At 62.1% G+C, this 20,396-nt stretch overlaps 1 protein-coding gene across 2 annotated transcripts in view; it reads right to left on the reverse strand.

The window, feature by feature from the left end:
• NSF (N-ethylmaleimide sensitive factor, vesicle fusing ATPase) overlaps nucleotides 1-20,396 on the reverse strand; it is a 92,080-nt gene that overhangs the window by 60,142 nt on the left and 11,542 nt on the right. For both annotated transcript variants that reach the window (XM_068167193.1, XM_068167192.1), the window contains exons 2-3: nucleotides 11,580-11,665; nucleotides 3,834-3,933 (exon numbers count right to left, since the gene is read on the reverse strand). In XM_068167193.1, coding sequence (XP_068023294.1) covers nucleotides 3,834-3,933; nucleotides 11,580-11,665 — 186 coding nt within the window. The remainder of the gene's footprint in view (nucleotides 1-3,833; nucleotides 3,934-11,579; nucleotides 11,666-20,396) is intronic.

Here is a 20,396-nt window from a genome sequence, read left to right on the forward strand (position 1 = left end):
AGGAGCAGAGACTCCAGCCCAGGTCCCACAGGAACACATCCAGACAGGGCTGGGAAGGCTCCAGAGCAGGAGACTCCACAACCTCTCTGGGCAGCCTGCTCCAGGCCTCTGGGAGCCTCACAGTGCAGAAGTTCCTCCTCATGCTGAGCTGCAACCTCCTGTGCTGCAGCTTCCATCCATTGCCCCTTGGCCTATCCCAGGGCACAGTGAGCAGAGCCTGGCCCTGTCCCTTCCATCCTGCCCCCCAGCCCTCAGCTGTTGATAGCCATTGATTAAATCCCCTCTCAGCCTTCTCCTTTCCAAGCTGAACAGCCCCAGGTCCCTCAGCCTCTCCTCCCCAGGCAGTGCTGCAGTCCCCTGATCATCCTCACTGCCCCCACGGGAGCCTCTCCAGCAGGTCCCTGTCCCTCCTGAGCTTCAGCCCCAGCAGGTGCCTCAGAAGCAGCAAGGATAGGCAGAATGGGACCTGCCAGAGCCCCACATGCACAGCAAACCACCCAGAGCCCTGGGATCCAGAGCTGAGGAGGCTCTCCTGCCAACCTCCTTCCCCTTACCTCTTGGAGGCAGCAGGACTGGAGTGGCCAGGGCTCAGCTGCTGCTCACACTGCAGAGGCTGTGACACACTGCAGGGTCACTGCACAGCTCCCACCCAGCTGCCAGCTCTGAGCAGCTCCAAGGTGCAGCACAACCCAAAGCAAAACTGCTCAGAGAACCAAGACCTACAAACTGCTCAGGAAGCTCAGCAGGGCCAAGAGCAAAGGTTCCTGCAGCTGGCTCAGGGCAATCCCAGGCTCAGGCCCAGGCTGGCTGAGGAGTGGCTCCAGAGCAGCCTGCAGGAGAAGGCCTTGGGGGGGTCAGGTGGTGACAAACTCCCCAGGAGCCAGCAGTGGTCCCTGGCAGCCCAGAGCCAGCCCTGAGCTGAGCTGCAGCCAGAGCAGGGAGAGCAGCAGCACAGGGAGGGGATTCTGCCCTCTGCTCTGCTCTGCTCAGCCCCCACCTGCAGCACTGCCTCCAGCTCTGGGCCCCCAGCACAAGGACCTGGAGCTGCTGGGGAAGCCACAGCCCAGAGCAGGAGGTCCCAGGGGTCCTGCCTGGACTCCCAGAAGGGTAAAATCAACTTCTGCTTCCACAGCTCCATATCTCAGGCTTCACAGCTTCCACTGCTCACCTGTGAGGCCAGGAAGAAGCCCTCCTCCCCTGACCCCCCCCTCCCCTGGCCAGCCAGGCACTGGTGCCCAGCAGAGCAGGGCTGGGGAGCAGCTGCAGTGCTTCTCCTGCCAGCACTGGGCCTGTGAAGCCTGGCACCCAAGCTGGTGACACATGGGTGTGATGGGTGACCACTGCATGGATACAGAACTGGCTTGATGGCTGCACCCAAAGAGTGGCTGTCCATGGCTCCATGGCCCAGGGGAGGCCAGGGGCAAGCAGAGTCCCTCAGGGATCAGCCCTGGGCCCAGGCTTGTTCAACATCCCTGTGGGTGCCATGGACAGTGGCACTGAGTGCAGCCTCAGCAGGGTTGCTGATGACACCAAGCTGTGTGGGGCAGCAGACAGCTGGAGGGAAGGGATCCATCCAGAGGGAGCTGGGCAGGCTGGAGAGGTGGGCACAAGCCAAGCTCAGGAGGTGCAACAAGAGCAAGGGCAGGGTCCTGCAGCTGGCTGGAGGCAATCCCAGGCACAAATGCAGGCTGGGCAGGGACTGGCTGGAAAGCAGCCCTGAGGAGAGAGCCTTGGGGGTGCTGGGGGAGGAGAAGCTCAGCAGGAGCTCTCAGTGTGCACTTGCAGCCCAGAAAGCCAAGCAGAGCCTGGGCTGCAGCAGGAGAAGTGTGGCCAGCAGGGCCAGAGAGGTGATTCTCCCCCTCTGCTCAGCTCTGGGGAGACCCCACCTGGAGTCCTGCCTCCAGGTCTGGAGCCCCTATGGCAAGAGGGATGTGGAGGTGCTGGAAGGTGTCCAGAGCAGGGCCAGGAGGAGGAGCAGAGGGCTGGAGCTGCTCTGCTGTGAGGACAGACTGAAGGAGTTGGGGCTGTTCAGTGTGGAGAAGAGAAGGCTCTGAGGTGACCTCATTGTGGCCTTCCAGGATCTGCAGGGGGCTACAGGAGGGCTGGGGAGGGACTGCTCAGGCTCTCAGGCAGTGATAGGACTAGGGGGAATGGAATGAAGCTGGAGGTGGGGAGATTGAGGCTGGAGGGGAGGAGGAAGTTCTTCCCCAGGAGAGTGGTGAAGCCCTGGAATGGGTTGTGCAGGGAGGTGGTTGAGGCCCCAGCCCTGGAGGTGTTTAAGGCCAGGCTGGCTGAGGCTGTGGCCAGGCTGATCTAGTGTGGGGTGTCCCTGCCCATGGCAGGGGGGCTGGAGCTGGCTGATCCTTGTGGTCCCTTCCAACCCTGACTGATACTGGGATACTGTGATACTGTAAGTCAGGGGCACACAAGTGGCCTCCCCTGGAGGCACTCAAAGGCTCTTTGCATCTGGAACTGCTGACTGGATCCAGGCAGGAAAGCTTCCAGCAGCTCCTTGAGCCAGCAGCAAGGCCAGGAACAGTGCTCAGGGGCAGGGCAGCCAGGGGACACTGAGCACTGCCAGGAGAGAGCAGAGCCTCAGCTGCCTGGCACAGGCTGGCTGGGGTGGCTCTGCAGAGGGCAAGGCATACATCTCCTGCTGCCCTCAGCTCCCCAAGCACCCAACCCACACCAAAGCACAGAGCAAGTCTGCTCCAGCCACAGGACAAGCCTCCCTGAGCTGCTGCTGCCAGAAGCCAGCCCTGCAGCAGAGACTCCTGCAGGGATGGGATGGGATGAACCAGGAAGGAAAAGACCTTTCAGACCAAGCCCTAGGACAGATCAGAGAGATCTTCTCACAGCTGTGCCCTGGCTGCTCAGCTGCAGAGCTCTGCTCAGGATGGTTTGAGAATGATTTTACACAGCAGTCAGTGCTGTGCTGTGCTGCTCCTCATCAGCAGGAGTCTCACCCTGGCCTCCCAAGAATCACAGAATCAACCAGGTTGGAAAAGACCTCAGAGCTCATCCAGTCCAACCTCTCACCCAGCACCATCTGAGCAACTCAACCATGGCTCCAAGGGCCTCAGCCAGGCTCTTCCTGAACACCTCCAGGGATGGGGACTCCACCACCTCCCTGGGCAGCACAGCCCAGTGGCCAATCTCTCTTGCTGGGAAGAACTTTCTCCTCACCTCCAACCCAAACCTTCCCTGGCACAGCTTGAGACTGTGTCCTCTTGTTCTGCTGCTGCTTGCCTGGGAGAAGAGGCCAACCCCCACCTGGCTACAACCTCCCTGCAGGGAGTTGCAGAGAGCAAGAAGGTCTCCCCTGAGCCTCCTCTTCTGCAGGCTAAGCAACCCCAGCTCCCTCAGCCTCTCCTCCCAGGGCTGTGCTCCAGACCCCTCCCCAGCTTTCTTGCCCTTCTCTGGACACCTTCCAGCAGCTCAACCTCTTTCCTAACCTGAGGAGCCCAGAGCTGGACACAGGACTCCAGGTGTGGCCTCAGCAGTGCTGAGCACAGGGCACAAGGACTTCCCTGCTCCTGCTGGCCACACTCTTCCTGCTGCAGGCCAGGATGCCCTTGGCCTTCTTGGCCACCTGGGCACACTGCTGGCTCCTGTTCAGGCAGCTGTCCACCAGCACCCCCAGGTCCCTCTCTGCCTGGCTGCTCTCAGCCACTCTGCCCCCAGCCTGCAGCACTGCCTGGGGTTGTTGTGGCCAATGTGCAGCCCCTGGCACTTGGATGTGTTCAATCTCCCCCAGGCAGAAGCTCTCCTCAGGCCAGGCCCCACAGAGGCTGTGCTGCTCCTGCAGGGAGAGGCACTCAGGGGATACCTACCTGGGGCAAGCTGAAGGCAATGCTGCCAGGAACCACCGAGGGATGAGTCCTGAGGGTGAAGATGTACTTGTGGTTGGGAGAGGTCTTCACAACGACATGCCTGCAGGAGAGAGCAGAGGGGACCTCAGCACACAGCCAGCAGGGCTTTGCACTGCTCCTGCTGCCCTCAGCAGCCTCCCTCTGCTGCTAGGGAGGAAAAGCCACAAGCTTTAGCCCAGCAGCACAGAGCAGGCACTGCACAGGGAGCTCAGGCCCTGCAGGGGGAACTGAAACAGCAGAGGCCACAAAGCTGCACAGTCTCACAGAATCACCAAGGCTGGAAGAGACCTCGAGGATCATCGAGTCCAAGCTGGCACCACAGACCTCATGACTAGACCATGGCACCAAGTGCCACATCCAATCCCCTCTGGAACACCTCCAGGGATGGGGACTCCACCACCTCCCTGGGCAGCACATTCCAGTGGGCAATCACTCTCTCTGTATAGAACTTCCTCCTAACATCCAACCTGAACCTCCCCTGGCACAGCTTGAGACTGTGTCCTCTTGTTCTGGTGCTGCTTGCCTGGGAGAAGAGACCAACCCCCAGCTGGCTCCAACCTCCCTGCAGGGAGTTGTAGAGAGCAAGAAGGTCTCCCCTGAGCCTCCTCTTCTGCAGGCTAAGCAACCCCAGCTCCCTCAGCCTCTCCTCCCAGGGCTGTGCTCCAGACCCCTCCCCAGCTTTCTTGCCCTTCTCTGGACACCTTCCAGCAGCTCAACCTCTTTCCTAACCTGAGGAGCCCAGAACTGGACACAGGACTCCAGGTGTGGCCTCAGCAGTGCTGAGCACAGGGCACAAGGACTTCCCTGCTCCTGCTGGCCACACTCTTCCTGCTGCAGGCCAGGATGCCCTTGGCCTTCTTGGCCCCCTGGGCACACTGCTGGCTCCTGTTCAGGCAGCTGTCAATCAGCACCCCCAGGTCCCTCTCTGCCTGGCTGCTCTCAGCCACTCTGCCCCCAGCCTGTAGCTCTGCCTGGGGTTGCTGTGGCCAAAGTGCAGCCCCTGGCACTTGGACTTGTTGAATGCCATCCTGTTGGCCTCTGCCCATCTGTGCAGCCTGGCAAGGTCCCTCTGCAGAGCCCTTCTGCCCTCTCACTGACCAACATCTGCTCCCAGCTTGGTGTCAGCTGCACATTTACTGCTGATGGACTCAATGCCCTCATCCAGATCATCAATGAAGATGTTAAAGAGAATGGGGCCTTGCTGCTGAGGGGCCTGGAGCAGCTCTGTGAGGAGCAAAGGCTGAGAGCCCTGGGGCTGAGAGCCTGCAGAAGAGCAGCCCCAGAGGGGAGCTGAGCAATGCTCAACAAGAGCTAAAGGCTGGGGGGCAAGAGGCTGGGGCCAGACTCTGCTCAGTGGTGCCCAGGGACAGCACAAGGGGCAGAGGGCACAAACTGGAGCCCAGGAGGTTCCATCTGAGCAGAAGGAGAAAATTCTGTGGTGTGAGGCTGCTGGAGGCCTGGAGCAGGCTGCCCAGAGAGGTTGTGGAGTCTCCTCTGCAGAGCTTCCAACCCCCCCTGGGCATCGTGCCCCGGGGCAGGCTGCTGAGGGTGCCCTGCTGGAGCTGGGGGCTGGGCTGGATGATCTGGAGTTGATCTGCTGGAGGGCAGAGAGGCTCTGCAGAGAGACCTGGACAGGCTGGACAGATGGGCAGAGTCCAACAGCATGAGATTGAACACATCCAAGTGCCAGGTTCTGCACATTGGCCACAACCCCAGGCAGTGCTACAGGCTGGGGGCAGAGTGGCTGAGAGCAGCCAGGCAGAGAGGGACCTGGGGGGAGTGGTCGATGGTAGGCTGAACATGAGCCTGCAGTGTGCCCAGGCAGCCAAGAAGGCCAATGGCATCCTGGCCTGCATCAGGAGCAGTGTGGCCAGCAGGAGCAGGGAGGTCATTCTGCCCCTGTACACTGCACTGGTTAGGCCACACCTTGAGTCCTGTGTCCAGTTCTGGGCTCCTCAGCTTAGGAAAGAGGTTGAGCTGCTGGAAGGTGTCCAGAGAAGGGCAAGAAAGCTGGGGAGGGGTCTGGAGCACAGCCCTGGGAGGAGAGGCTGAGGGAGCTGGGGTTGCTTAGCCTGGAGAAGAGGAGGCTCAGGGGAGACCTTCTTGCTCTCTGCAACTCCCTGCAGGGAGGTTGGAGCCAGGTGGGGGTTGGGCTCTTCTCCCAGGCAAGCAGCACCAGAACAAGAGGACACAGTCTCAGGCTGCGCCAGGGGAGGTTCAGGTTGGATGTTAGGAGGAAGTTCTATACAGAGAGAGTGATTGCCCACTGGAATGTGCTGCCCAGGGAGGTGGTGGAGTCGCCGTCATTGGAGGTGCTTGGTGCCATGGGTTAGCTGTTTGGGTGGTGTTGGATTGGTTGATGGGTTGGACAGGATGATCTTGAAGGTCTCTTCCAACCTGGTTTGGTTTATTCTAAAAATCACCACAGGTCCTCCCCACCCCCCACCCTGCTGGGACTCTGTGCTTGCAGGGGAGATGGTGAAACAGGTTTCACATCCTCACACCTGCCTGAACCTGCACTCCCCACAGGCCATCCCCTCCTGGGGTGCTGCCCCCAGCTCTCCCCCATGCTCAGAAGCTCAGGGCTGGCTGAAGCACGACAGGAGCCCAGGCCCAGGCTGCTGCCCTCCCCCCCTGCCTCAGCTCCATGTGCTCTGCACAGTCAGCTCAGCCCCACAGAGCAGGGCATAGCTCTGCATGGGCTCCCCCCAGTGCACAGCACAGTGTCAGCCACAGCTGGCAGAGGCCTCAGCCCCTGGGGACAGGAGGGAACGTGGAGCCTGCACAGCCTCAACACAGCCAGGAGCAGCTGCCCCCCAGCAGAGCAGGGAGCCAGCAAAACCCTGCCAGCAGCTGCTGGGGGCTGGTGGCAGGGGGGTGAGGAGGCCTGAGCCACAGCTCCTTGCTCCAGTGCAGCTCTGCTGGGACTCTCTGTGGGACCTGGCCACAAAGCACCCAGCAGCCTCCCAGAACTCCAGCTGCAGGATGTGCTTCTTCCTGCTCCAGCTCCTCCTGCCCCAGGGACACTGCACTGGGGCACAACAGCCCCAGGGAGGCTCCAGGCTGGGGGCAGAGTGGCTGCAAACTGAGCTGGGGGTGCTGGGTGGCAGCAGCTGGAGCTGAGGCAGCAGTGCCCAGGGGGCCAAGAAGGCCTCCAGCAGCCTGGGCTGGAGCAGCAATGCTGTGGGCAGCAGGGGCAGGGCAGGGATGGTGCCCCTGGGCTGGGCACTGGGGAGGCCACAGCTGGAATCCTGGGGTCAGGTTTGGGTCCTCACTGCAAGAAGGACTTTGAGAGGCTGAGCAGGGCCAGGGAAGGGCAACAGAGCTGGGGAAGGGTCTGGAGAGCAGGCTGGGGAGGAGCAGCTGAGGGAGCTGGGGGTGGTTAGTGTGGAGTGAAGGAGGCTGAGGGAGACCTCCTTGCTCTCTGCAGCTCCCTGCAGGGAGGTTGCAGTGAGCAGGGCACAGCCTCTGCTCCTTGGTGCCAAGGGCCAGGAGCAGAGGCAATGGTTCCAAGCTGCCCCAGGGGAGGCTCAGGCTGGAGCTCAGGAAATCTTTCTGCCCTGGAAGGGATCTCAGGCACTGGCAGAGGCTGCCCAGGGCAGTGCTGGAGTCAGCATGCCTGGGGGTGTGCAAGCAGCAGGGCCCTGGTGTTTAGGGCCATGGTTTGGTGCTGAGCCTGCAGTGCTGGGTCAGGGGCTGGACTGGCTGAGCTTGGAGCTCTCTTCCAGCCAGGTCTGCTCTGTGGCTCTGTAAACACAGGAGGTCCCCAAAATGCATCCCCCAGAGCAGGGGGAGCTGCATCTCTTGGGCCCTGCTCCATTCTGCTGTGACTTTCCAACCCAGACCTCTGCAGTGTCTCACTGTGACCCCAGGCACAGAACCACCGAAGGGTTGGTGCAAGGGACCCTAAAGCTCAGCCAGGCCATGGGCAGGGACCTCTCCCCCAGCCCCGGGGAGGGTTGGACTGGCTGAGCTTGGAGCTCTCTTCCAGCCAAAGCTACTCTGTGACTGTGGCTGCAGCAGGCAGCAAGTAAGCTCAGTGCTCAGAGTACTAATGAGGAGGCAGCAGCAGGAAGCCCTGAGGGCATCTGCAGCAGGAAGCCTGACTGCATCTGCAGCAGGAAGCCTGAGTGCATCTGCAGCAGGAAGCCTGAGTGCATCTGCAGCAGGAAGCCTGAGTGCATCTGCAGCAGGAAGCCCTGAGTGCATCTGCAGCAGGAAGCCTGAGTGCATCTGCAGCAGGAAGCCCTGAGTGCATCTGCAGCAGGAAACCTGAATGCATCTGCAGCAGGAAGCCTGAATGCATCTGCAGCAGGAAGCCCTGAATGCATCTGCAGCAGGAAGCCTGAGTGCACCTGCAGCAGGAAGCCCTGAGTGCACCTGCAGCAGGAAGCCTGAATGCATCTGCAGCAGGAAGCCTGAGTGCATCTGCAGCAGGAAGCCCTGAGTGCATCTGCAGCAGGAAGCCTGAGTGCATCTGCAGCAATAAGCCTGAATGCATCTGCAGCAGGAAGCCCTGAATGCATCTGCAGCAGGAAGCCTGAATGCATCTGCAGCAGGAAGCCCGGAATGCATCTGCAGCAGGAAGCCCTGAGTGCATCTGCAGCAGGAAGCCTGAGTGCATCTGCAGCAGGAAGCCTAAGTGCATCTGCAGCAGGAAGCCTGAGTGCACCTGCAGCAGGAAGCCCTGAGTGCATCTGCAGCAGGAAGCCTGAGTGCATCTGCAGCAGGAAGCCCTGAGTGCATCTGCAGCAGGAAGCCTGAGTGCATCTGCAGCAGGAAGCCCTGAATGCATCTGCAGCAGGAAGCCTGAGTGCATCTGCAGCAGGAAGCCTGAGTGCATCTGCAGCAGGAAGCCCTGAGTGCATCTGCAGCAGGAAGCCCTGAGTGCATCTGCAGCAGGAAGCCTGAGTGCATCTGCAGCAGGAAGCCTGAATGCATCTGCAGCAGGAAGCCTGAATGCATCTGCAGCAGGAAGCCTGAATGCATCTGCAGCAGGAAGCCCTGAGTGCATCTGCAGCAGGAAGCCCTGAGTGCATCTGCAGCAGGAAGCCTGAATGCATCTGCAGCAGGAAGCCTGAGTGCATCTGCAGCAGGAAGCCTGAGTGCATCTGCAGCAGGAAGCCTGAATGCATCTGCAGCGGGAAGCCCTGAGTGCATCTGCAGCAGGAAGCCTGAATGCATCTGCAGCAGGAAGCCTGAATGCATCTGCAGCAGGAAGCCTGAATGCATCTGCAGCAGGAAGCCCTGAATGCATCTGCAGCAGGAAGCCCTGAGTGCATCTGCAGCAGGAAGCCCTGAGTGCATCTGCAGCAGGAAGCCTGAATGCATCTGCAGCAGGAAGCCTGAGTGCATCTGCAGCAGGAAGCCTGAGTGCATCTGCAGCGGGAAGCCTGAATGCATCTGCAGCAGGAAGCCCTGAGTGCATCTGCAGCAGGAAGCCTGAGTGCATCTGCAGCAGGAAGCCTGAGTGCACCTGCAGCAGGAAGCCTGAATGCACCTGCAGCAGGAAGCCTGAGTGCATCTGCAGCAGGAAGCCTGAGTGCATCTGCAGCAGGAAGCCTGAGTGCATCTGCAGCAGGAAGCCTGAGTGCATCTGCAGCAGGAAGCCTGAATGCACCTGCAGCAGGAAGCCTGAATGCATCTGCAGCAGGAAGCCTGAGTGCATCTGCAGCAGGAAGCCCTGAGTGCATCTGCAGCAGGAAGCCTGAGTGCATCTGCAGCAGGAAGCCTGAGTGCATCTGCAGCAGGAAGCCCTGAATGCATCTGCAGCAGGAAGCCTGAATGCATCTGCAGCAGGAAGCCTGAATGCATCTGCAGCAGGAAGCCTGAGTGCATCTGCAGCAGGAAGCCTGAATGCATCTGCAGCAGGAAGCCCTGAGTGCATCTGCAGCAGGAAGCCTGAATGCATCTGCAGCAGGAAGCCTGAATGCATCTGCAGCAGGAAGCCTGAATGCATCTGCAGCAGGAAGCCTGAGTGCATCTGCAGCAGGAAGCCTGAATGCATCTGCAGCAGGAAGCCCTGAGTGCATCTGCAGCAGGAAGCCTGAATGCATCTGCAGCAGGAAGCCTGAATGCATCTGCAGCAGGAAGCCCTGAGTGCATCTGCAGCAGGAAGCCTGAGTGCATCTGCAGCAGGAAGCCTGAGTGCATCTGCAGCAGGAAGCCCTGAATGCATCTGCAGCAGGAAGCCCTGAGTGCATCTGCAGCAGGAAGCCAGAATGCATCTGCAGCAGGAAGCCTGAGTGCATCTGCAGCAGGAAGCCTGAGTGCATCTGCAGCAGGAAGCCCTGAATGCATCTGCAGCAGGAAGCCCTGAATGCATCTGCAGCAGGAAGCCCTGAGTGCATCTGCAGCAGGAAGCCTGAGTGCATCTGCAGCAGGAAGCCTGAGTGCATCTGCAGCAGGAAGCCTGAGTGCATCTGCAGCAGGAAGCCTGAGTGCATCTGCAGCAGGAAGCCTGAGTGCATCTGCAGCGGGAAGCCCTGAGTGCATCTGCAGCAGGAAGCCTGAATGCATCTGCAGCAGGAAGCCTGAGTGTATCTGCAGCAGGAAGCCTGAGTGTATCTGCAGCAGGAAGCCCTGAATCCATCTGCAGCAGGAAGCCTGAGTGCATCTGCAGCAGGAAGCCCTGAGTGCATCTGCAGCAGGAAGCCTGAGCAGGTCACAGCAGCCTCAGGTCCTTCCTGAACAGTGACTGTGATCAGGGCACAGAGTCACTGCAGTTGGGAAAGGCCTTGAAGAGCCTCCAGAGCTCTAACCCTGCCAGGCCTGCAGCCAGGCCATGGCCCCCAGCAGCACAGCTCTGCCTCTCTGCAAGCCCTCCAGGGGCACTCAGCCACCCCCTGGCAGCTGGGCCAGGCTCTGAGAGTCCCCTGAGTGAAGAAGCTTCACACAGCCACAGAAGATGAGGGGCTGGAAGGGAGCTCCAGAGCTCAGCCAGCCCACCCCCTGCCAGGGCAGGGCACCCAGGACAGGGCACCCAGAACACATCCGGGGGGTGGAAGCTCTCCAGAGCAGCAGACTCTATCCACAGCCTCTCTGGGCAGCCTGCTCCAGGGCTCTGCACCCTCACAGGGACAAAGTTTCCCCTCCTGCTCCCCTGGCAGCTCCTCTGCTCCAGCTTGCCCCCCCTGCCCTCCTCCCATCCTTGGACATCACTGAGAAGTTTCTTCTGATGCCCAACTTAAACCTCCCTTGGTGCAACCTGAGGCCTTTGCCTCTTGTCCTGTGCCTTGCTCCTTGGGGAGCAGAGCCCAGCCCCCCCCTGGCTGCAGCCTCCTCTCAGGAGCTGCAGAGAGCAAGGAGGTCTCCCTCAGCCTCCTCTGCTCCAGGCTGAACACCCCCAGGGCCCTCAGCTGCCCCTCCCCAGCCCTGCTCCCCAGCCCCCTTTGCTGCCCTCCTCCCCAGCAGATGCAGCTCCCAGGGCACAAATGCTTGGGAGGAAATTTCACTGCTCAGAGTCCCCAGGGGGGAGCAGGAGGCACCAGCAGGGTCCCCAGGGGTGGGCAGGAGGCACCAGCAGGGTCCCCAGGGGTGAGCAGGAGGCACCAGCAGGGTCCCCAGGGGTGAGCAGGAGGCACCAGCAGGGTCCCCAGGGGTGAGCAGGAGGCACCAGCAGAGTCCTGGCCTCCAGAGCTTTGGGAATGCCCTTTGGCTGCCCCCTCCCTGGGTGTGAGGCCCCTGCCAGCCCCAGCAGACACTTACTGCCCCGAGGGGAAGTCCTTCTCGTTCACCACAGCACAGTTGGTCAGGGACAGCTCATCTGTAGGGCACCTGGCAGCTTGCATAGGCTGGGGGAAAGCAAGAGGACAGCACATCACACACAGCTCTCTCCTCCCACCCAGCACAGCCCTGCAGGCACCCAGGGGCAGGATCCAGGGGAGGTCAAGGGAGGGGATTCTGCCCCTCTGCTCCACTCTGCTGAGACCACAGCTGCAGCTCTGGGGCCAGCTCTGGAGCCTCTGGGCCAGGAAGGATCTGGAGGGGCTGGAAGGTGTCCAGAGCAGGGCCAGGAGGAGGAGCAGAGGGCTGGAGCTGCTCTGCTGTGAGCACAGCCTGAGGGAGCTGGGGTTGTGCAGGCTGGAGAGGAGAAGGCTCCCAGGAGACCTCCTTGTGGCCTTCCAGGATCTGCAGGGGGCTGCAAGAGAGCTGGAGAGGGACTTTGGAGGGTGTCAGGGAGGGATAGGGGGCAGGAATCAGGCCTGTGCCAGGGAGCCAGCAATAGGCACTGGCAGCCCAGAAGGCCAAGGGCAGCTGAGCTGCCCTTGGCCTTCTGGGCTGCCAGTGCCCATTGCCAGAGGTGGAGGGAGAGGCTCCTGCCCCTCTGCTCTGGGCTGTCAGGGAGGGACAGGACTGGGGGGGATGGAGCAGAACTGGAAGTGGGGAGATGGAGATTGGCTGTGAAGAAGAAGTTGTTGGCCAGGAGGGTGGTGAGAGCCTGGCACAGGCTGCCCAGGGAGGTGGTGGAAGCCTCCTGCCTGGAGGTGTTTGCAGCCAGGCTGGAGGTGGCTGTGAGCAACCTGCTGTGGTGTGAGGTGTCCCTGGGCATGGCAGGGGGCTGGGGCTGGCTGAGCCTTGAGCTCCCTTCCAGCCCTGCCAGCTCTGTGGCTCTGTGCCCCTGCAGAGGGGGTTGGAGTGGGTGACCTTTGGAGGTCTCTTCTAACCCAAGCCATTCTGATTCTATCCCCTGGGTAGTGGCAGAGCACAGCCCAGGGCCACTGGCTGCTCCTCTCACATACTTGCACCCCACAGCTCTGCACTTTGTGAGTCAGGACACCTCAGACCTTCCAGCACAGGTCTGAAGAAGCCTGCAGGGGGCCTGCTGGGCATGCAGCCTCCCTGAGCCCTGCCCCAGGCCAGCAGGGAGCAGGATTTGGATGCTTTAAAGCAGCCCAGAAGCAGAGCTGAGCCAGCACGGCCCTGGGTGACCCTGCCTCAGGATGCTGGGCTGGGCTAGAGGGGCTGGGGCAAAGGGGTGGAATAGGCCCCTGGAGTGAGTCTGAAGAGAAGGACACCCAAGGGAGACCTTCTCACTCTGCAACTCCCTGAGAGGAGGCTGGAGCCAAGGGGAGGTTGGGCTCTGCTCCCAAGGAACAAGCAGTAAGAAAAGAGCAGAGGCCTCAGGCTGCCCCAGGGAGGGTCAGGTTGGCCATGAGGAACAATTTCTTCCCCTTGAGGGCTGTCAAGGCCTGGCCCAGGCTGCCCAGGGCAGTGGGGGAGTCTCTGGAGGGGCTCCCAAGCTGGGATCATGGTTTAGCAGCAGGCTTGGCAGCACTGGGCTTGCTCTGCAGTGTCCTTCCCTAAGCACCCCTGTGGCTCCAGGGCTGCTCCCTGAGCTGGCTCAGAGCAGTGGGAGCTGAGCACATCCCCTCTGGGGATCCATCCTGCAAGCACTGCAGTGTGAGGCAGCCTGGCAGGGGCACAGAGGGCTCCACTCCCAGCCAGCTCCTCTCTAAAACCTCCCAAAAGAAACACCCAGGGCAAACAATGTGCTCCAGGAGCACCACAGAGCAGCCCCAGCCAGGAGGCCAGCAGGCCTGGGCTGCAGCAAGGGAAGTGTGGCCAGCAGGGCTGGGGAGGCTCTGTCCCCTCTGCTCTGCCCTGCTGGGACCACAGCTGCAGTGCTGTGCCCAGCCTGGGGCTCCCCAGCTCCAGAGAGACAGAGAGCCCAACAAGAGGGTGCTGAAGGGACTGAACATCTCTGCTGTGAGGAAAAGACTTGGGGCTGCTGAGGCTGGAGAGGAGGCTGAGAGGGATCTGATCACTGCCTGCCAGTGTCAGAGGGCTGGGGGGCAGGGGGCAGGTGCCAGGCTCTGCTCAGGGGTGCCCAGGGACAGCAGAAGGAGCAACAGGGACAAGCTGGGACCCAGGAGGAGAGGAGAGGAACCAGGTTGGAAAAGACCTTTGAGCTCATCCAGTCCAACCTCTCCCCCAGCACCATCTGAGCAACTCAACCATGGCACCAAGGGCCTCAGCCAGGCTCTTCCTGAACACCTACAGGGATGGGGACTCCACCACCTCCCTGGGCAGCACATCCCCAGGGCCAATCTCTCTTGCTGGGAAGAACTTTCTCCTCACCTCCAGCCTAAACCTCCCCTGGCACAGCTTGAGACTGTGTCCTCCTGTTCTGCTGCTGACCCCCACGTGGCCACAACCTCCCTGCAGGGAGTTGCAGAGAGCAAGAAGGTCTCCCCTGAGCCTCCTCCCCTCCAGGCTGATCACCCCCAGCTCCCTCAACCTCTCCCCAGGGCTGCAGGAACATCCTGAGCAGTGCTCAGAGGCCTCTGGCCTGTGCCCAAGGGGCTGCACTGCCAGCCCTGCCCCCTGCCCCCTGCCCCTCCCCCAGCTGCCTGGGAAGTGCAGCAGGAGGCCCAGCAAGGTGCCAGCCCCTCCTGCCTGTGCCCAGCAAGGTGCCAGCCCCCCCTGCCTGTGCCCAGCAAGGTGCCAGCCCCTCCTGCCTGTGCCCAGCAAGCTGCCAGCCCCTCTGCCTGTGCCCAGCAAGGTGCCAGCCCCCCTGCCTGTGCCCAGCAAGGTGCCAGCCCCTCCTGTCCCACAGCCTGCCCCAATCCTGCCCTGCTCGCAGCTCTCAGGCTCAGGGCTCTGCTCAGGCTCAGGGCTCTGCTCAGGGCTCTGCTCAGGGCTCTGCTCAGGGCTCTGCTCAGGCTCAGGGCTCTGCTCAGGGCTCTGCTCAGGGCTCTGCTCAGGCTCTGGGCTCTGCTCAGGCTCAGGGCTCTGCTCAGGGCTCTGCTCAGGGCTCTGCTCAGGCTCTGGGCTCTGCTCAGGGCTCTGCTCAGGGCTCTGCTCAGGGCTCTGCTCAGGCTCAGGGCTCTGCTCAGGGCTCTGCTCAGGCTCTGGGCTCTGCTCAGGCTCTGGGCTCTGCTCAGGGCTCTGCTCAGGCTCTGGGCTCTGCTCAGGGCTCTGCTCAGGCTCTGGGCTCTGCTCAGGGCTCTGCTCAGGCTCTGGGCTCTGCTCAGGCTCTGGGCTCTGCTCAGGCTCAGGGCTCTGCTCAGGGCTCTGCTCAGGCTCTGGGCTCTGCTCAGGCTCTGGGCTCTGCTCAGGCTCAGGGCTCTGCTCAGGGCTCTGCTCAGGCTCTGGGCTCTGCTCAGGGCCCTGCAGGCCCCTGGCACATCACCAACATGCAGCAGGGTTCACAGAGCACCACAGAAGTGGTTGGCTTGGAGAAGGCCTCCAGGACCACCCAGGCCAACACCAGCCCAGCCCCCCCTTGGCCACCAGACCCTGCCCCCAAGGGCCACACCTGGGACACCTCCCTGGGGACTCCACCACCTCCCTGGGCAGCCTCTGCCAGGCCCTGACCACTCCTGCACCAAAGACATTTTGCCTCCTCTCCAGCCTCAGCCTCCCCTGGCACAGTTTCAGCCATTTCCTCTCCTTCCATCCCCTGAGCCTGGGGAGCAGAGCCCAACCCCCCCTGGCTGCAGCCTCCTCTCAGAGCTGCAGAGAGCAAGGAGGTCTCCCTCAGCCTCCTCTGCTCCAGGCTCAACCCCCCCGCTCCCTCAGCTGCTCCTCCCCAGCCCTGCTCCCCAGACCCTTCCCCAGCTCTGTTGCCCTTCCCTGGCCCTGCTCAGCCTCTCAAAGTCCTTCTTGCAGTGAGAGGCCCAAACCTGACCCCGGGATTCCAGCTGTGGCCTCCCCAGTGCCCAGCCCAGGGGCACCACCCCAGCCCTGCCAGCACTGCTGTGGCCTCCTCTGGCCCTGCTCCCCCAGCTCCCTGGCTGTGCTGAGGGCTCCAGAGCTGCCCCAGCCCTGCAGGGGAGGTCTGAGCAGAGCACAGCAGAGGGCAGAATCCCCTCCCTGCCCCTGCTGCCCACCCTGCTGGGGCTCAGCCCAGGCCAGGCTGGGGCTGGCAGTGCCTGGTGCCAGCTCCTGGCCATCTTCTCACCTACCAGCACCCCCCAGGTCATTCTCCAGAGGGCTGCTCCCCAGCTCTTCATGCCCAGCCTGGGCTGGCCCAGCAGGCTGCAGGGCCTGGTAGCTGCCACCTCCTGCCCCAGGCAGCACTGCTCTGCAGCAGCAGCTCCTTCCCCCAGGCTGCTTCAGGCCAGCACCAGCAGAGACTTCCTCTCCCTCAGCTGCTGACAGGGAAGGCAGCTGGGGGCCAGAGAGCAGAGCCAGCCCCAGACACTGCAGACTCTCCCCACAGCTCCACTTTCTCCCCCCAGAGGCAGCCTGTGGTGGGGCTGGGCAGTGCCACAGAGCCTGCCCAGGCAGGGGAAAGTCTCTCTGTGGGCAGGGCAGTGCCTGCCCAGGGCAGAGGGCATCGACTGAGGGTGGTGCCAGCTGCTCAGCTTGCAAAGCTCACAGCCAGAGGAGCTCTGTGGCCCCAGCAGAGCCTCCCCCAGCAGAGCCTCCCCCAGCAGAGCCTCCCCCAGCAGAGCCTCCCCCAGCAGGGTTCAGGGCAGGTGGCTGTGGGAGCCTGGCTGTGCTGATTCCATGCTCTGCAGTCTCAGCAGCAGGGATCTGCAGCTCCAGGAACCAGGTCTGGCCTGAGCTGCAAGAGCAGAAGGAGCAAGGGCACTGCAGGAGAGCTCCTCCAGGCTGGCAGCAGCAGGAAGCATCTCTGCTGCCCCTGGCAGGGTGCTGTGCCCACAGCTGTGGCTGCCAGCTGCAGCTCTGCACAAGCTGGCCAGGGAAGGAACTTCAGGACACAGAGTCCCAGGATGGGCTGGAAGGGACCTGCAAGATCAGCCAGTGCCAGCCCCTGCCATGGGCAGGGACACCTCCCCCAGCCCAGGCTGCTCAGGGCCTCATCCAGCCTGGTCCTGAGCACCTCCAGGGAGGGGACAGCCACAGCCTCCCTGGGCAGCCTGTGCCAGGCTCTCCCCAGCCTCACTGCCAACAATTTCTTCCTCTTCTCCACTCTCAGTCTCTCCTCTCCCAGCTCAAAGCCATTGTTCCTCATCCTGGCACTCCCAGCCCTTGTCCCAAGTCCCTCCCCAGCTCTCCTGGAGCCCTTCAGGTCCTGGGAGGCCGCTCTGAGGTCTCCCTGGAGCCCTCTCTGCAGCCAAGAGGCTGCATCTGGCACCAGGCTCCCCCAGGACCCTGACCCCAAGCAGTGCCCAGCCAGAGGAGGTTTCAGACACCACCTGCAGGGGTGCCTGTGCCTCCCACAGCAAAGGCAAGCAGCTGGACATCTCCAGGCCATCAGGCACTCCAGATGGGGACAGGAGGTCACTGCTGCACTGCAGCCCAGGAGACTGGAGGAGAATGCTGAACCTTCCTGTGCTGCAAACCTTCCCCACCAAGTACCTGCCAGGGAGCCAGGGCTGGGCAGAGCAGGGCAGCAGCAGGGGCAGAGAGCTCCTGAGCACGACCAGGGCTGCCTTGACCTCAGGAGCAGAGCTCTGGGCAGCTGGGTCAGACCCAGGGGAGAGCACTGAGAGCTCTGCCATTAATGTGGCAGCTCTGCTCCTGGGGGATTTTCCTGCTCACATCTCCAGCACAATTTGCCAGCTCCTGGAAGCCAAAACAGCTTCTAGAGGTAGGCAACATGGAAATGAGTCACAAGCCTCTGGTCTCTGCCAGAGAGCTTCCCTGACTGACAGCTGTGGGCATGACTGCCCTGCTGAGAGACCCTGCAGTGCTGGGGCAGCTCTGGAGCCCTCAGCACAGACAGGGAGCTGGGGGAGCAGGGCCAGAGGAGGCCACAGCAGTGCTGGCAGGGCTGGAAGCCCTCTGCTGGGAGCCAGGCTGAGAGAGTTGGCCTTGGGCAGCCTGCAGAGGAGAAGGCTCCAGGGAGAGCTTCTGGTGGCCTTGCAGTGCTTCAAGGGCCCAGCAGAGACCTGGGGACAGAGCTCTGAGCAGGGCCTGATGGGACAGGACAAGGGGGGAGGGTTGGAAAGGGCAAGAGGGAGCTTGAGAGTGGAGAGAAGGAGAAATGTTTGGCAGTGAGGATGGGGAGAGCCTGGCCCAGGCTGCCCAGAGAGCTGGGAGCTGCCCCATGCCTGGCAGCAGTGCAGGGGAGGTTGGTTGGGGCTGTGAGCAGCCTGCCCTGGCTGGGGCTGTCCCTGCTGGCTGCAGGGGGTGGCCTGGAGGAGCTTCACAGATCCCTTCCAGCTCCAACCATTGTGATTCTGTGACTGCACCACCTGGAGACCACACTCTGAGCCTCCTGCTGCAGTGATCAGACCCTGCCCAAGGCTGCACAGCCAGGGGGCAGCTGGCAGGTCCTCAGGGTTGTCCCTTCACACCTGGAGGGTACTGGGACAGAGACCAGCACTGCTGGGTCAGGAAGAGAGCAGAGGCTGACAGGAGGAACAGTCAGGGCATCAGTGGGGACTGCACAGCACTGGGAGCCTGTGGGAGACTAAATCCTCTCTCTCCTGCTGTGGCTCAACAGAGAGAACACCATCTGTGCTGCTGGCCCTGGGCCACTCCATCCATGCCCTTGGGAATATGCATGACCAGGTCATCCCCACCCATCAGGTACCCCAGCCAGGGGGGATGGGGACACAAGGGATTCACCTCCTGGCCCCTGGTGTACACTGGGGGTGTGGGCAGGGAAATGGAGGAGGAGGAGGAGGCAGAGCCCCCCCCCCCCCCCCTTCCTCCAGACCCCTTTCCAAACACTCAGGAATACACAGGAGGATATCCTGGGGGACAACACTTGGACACACAACTAAGGCCTGAGAACTGCATGAAAGGACTGGAGCCACTGCTGGCTCAGGAGAAGGAAAGCTCAGGAGAAGGAAAGCAGAGAAGGAACGCACAGGAGAAGGAAAGCAGAGAAGGAAAGCAGAGAAGGAAAGCAAAGGAGAAGGAAAGCTCAGGGGAAGGAAAGCTCAGGAGAAGGAAAGCTCAGGAGAAGGAAAGCTCAGGAGAAGAAAAGCACAGGAGAAGGAAAGCTCAGGGGAAGGAAAGCTCAGGGGAAGGAAAGCTCAGGAGAAGGAAAGCTCAGGAGAAGGAAAGCTCAGGGGAAGGAAAGCTCAGGGGAAGGAAAGCAGAGAAGGAAAGCTCAGGAGAAGGAAAGCTCAGGGGGAGGAAAGCTCAGGGGGAGGAAAGCTCAGGGGAAGGAAAGCTCAGGGGGAGGAAAGCTCAGGGGGAGGAAAGCTCAGGGGGAGGAAAGCTCAGGGGGAGGAAAGCTCAGGGGGAGGAAAGCTCAGGGGGAGGAAAACACAGGAGAAGGAAAGCTCAGGAGAAGGAAAGCTCAGGGGAAGGAAAGCTCAGGGGAAGGAAAGCTCAGGGGAAGGAAAGCTCAGGGGAAGGAAAGCTCAGGGGAAGGAAAGCTCAGGGGAAGGACAATGCTGCTGGGAAGGAAAACAGGAGGGACAGAAAAGCCTTGGGCAATGCTGCTCTGAAGAACAACAGAGAGGACACCAGGGGCTGTGGCAGAATGCTCACAGCCCAGGCAGCCCTGCCATGGGAGCAGAGGCTGGGCTGCTTCAGCCTTGAGGAGGCTGAGGGGACCCCTCACTGCCATGGACCAGGACATAAGGGGTGGCTACCAGGAGGATGGAGACTGGCTCCTTACAAGCAGTCCCATGGAGAAGACAAGAGGTGGTGGGGACAGGTCCCTGCTGGGCCACCCCCCTGGACTGCAGAAGGCAATGGTCAGACCCTGGGATCAGCTGCCAGGGGCAGTGGCGGGCTCTGGGCACTGGGCAGTGCTCAGCCCCAGCCTGGCAGGGTGCTGAGCCAGCTCAGCCCAGCTCCACCAGCACCCAGCAAGGTTGCAGCAGGTGGTCCCTGGGGTCCCTTCCAAGCTGGCACTCTGGGGTTCTGTGATGGAGGAGCTTCAACATTGCTTACAGAGCAGACCCCAGCCCCTCTGCCAGGACCACCACCACCCCCCACAGCACTCCCACACCACCCACAGCGCTCAGCCACCACCCACAGCACTCAGTCACCACCCACAGCGCTCCCTCACCACCCACAGCGCTCCCTCACCACCCACAGCGCTCCCTCACCCCCCACAGCGCTCCCTCACCCCCCCACAGTGCTCCCTCACCACCCACAGCGCTCCCTCACCCCCCCACAGCGCTCCCTCACCCCCCACAGCGCTCTCTCACCACCCACAGCGCTCCCTCACCCCCCACAGCGCTCCCTCACCCCCCACAGCGCTCTCTCACCACCCACAGCGCTCCCTCACCACCCACAGCGCTCCCTCACCCCCCACAGCGCTCCCTCACCCCCCACAGCGCTCCCTCACCCCCCACAGCGCTCTCTCACCACCCACAGCGCTCCCTCACCCCCCACAGCGCTCCCTCACCCCCCACAGCGCTCCCTCACCCCCCACAGCGCTCCCTCACCCCCCACAGCGCTCCCTCACCCCCCACAGCGCTCTCTCACCACCCACAGCGCTCCCTCACCACCCACAGCGCTCCCTCACCACCCACAGCGCTCCCTCACCCCCCACAGCGCTCCCTCACCCCCCACAGCGCTCCCTCACCACCCACAGCGCTCCCTCACCACCCACAGCCCTCCCTCACCACCCACAGCGCTCAGTCACCACCCACAGCGCTCCCTCACCCCCCACAGCGCTCCCTCACCACCCACAGCGCT

Source organism: Melanerpes formicivorus, unplaced genomic scaffold (genome assembly GCF_026170545.1).
Source record: "Melanerpes formicivorus ecotype bairdi unplaced genomic scaffold, bMelFor1.0.p_v2 SCAF_113, whole genome shotgun sequence".
Taxonomy (NCBI): domain Eukaryota; kingdom Metazoa; phylum Chordata; class Aves; order Piciformes; family Picidae; genus Melanerpes; species Melanerpes formicivorus.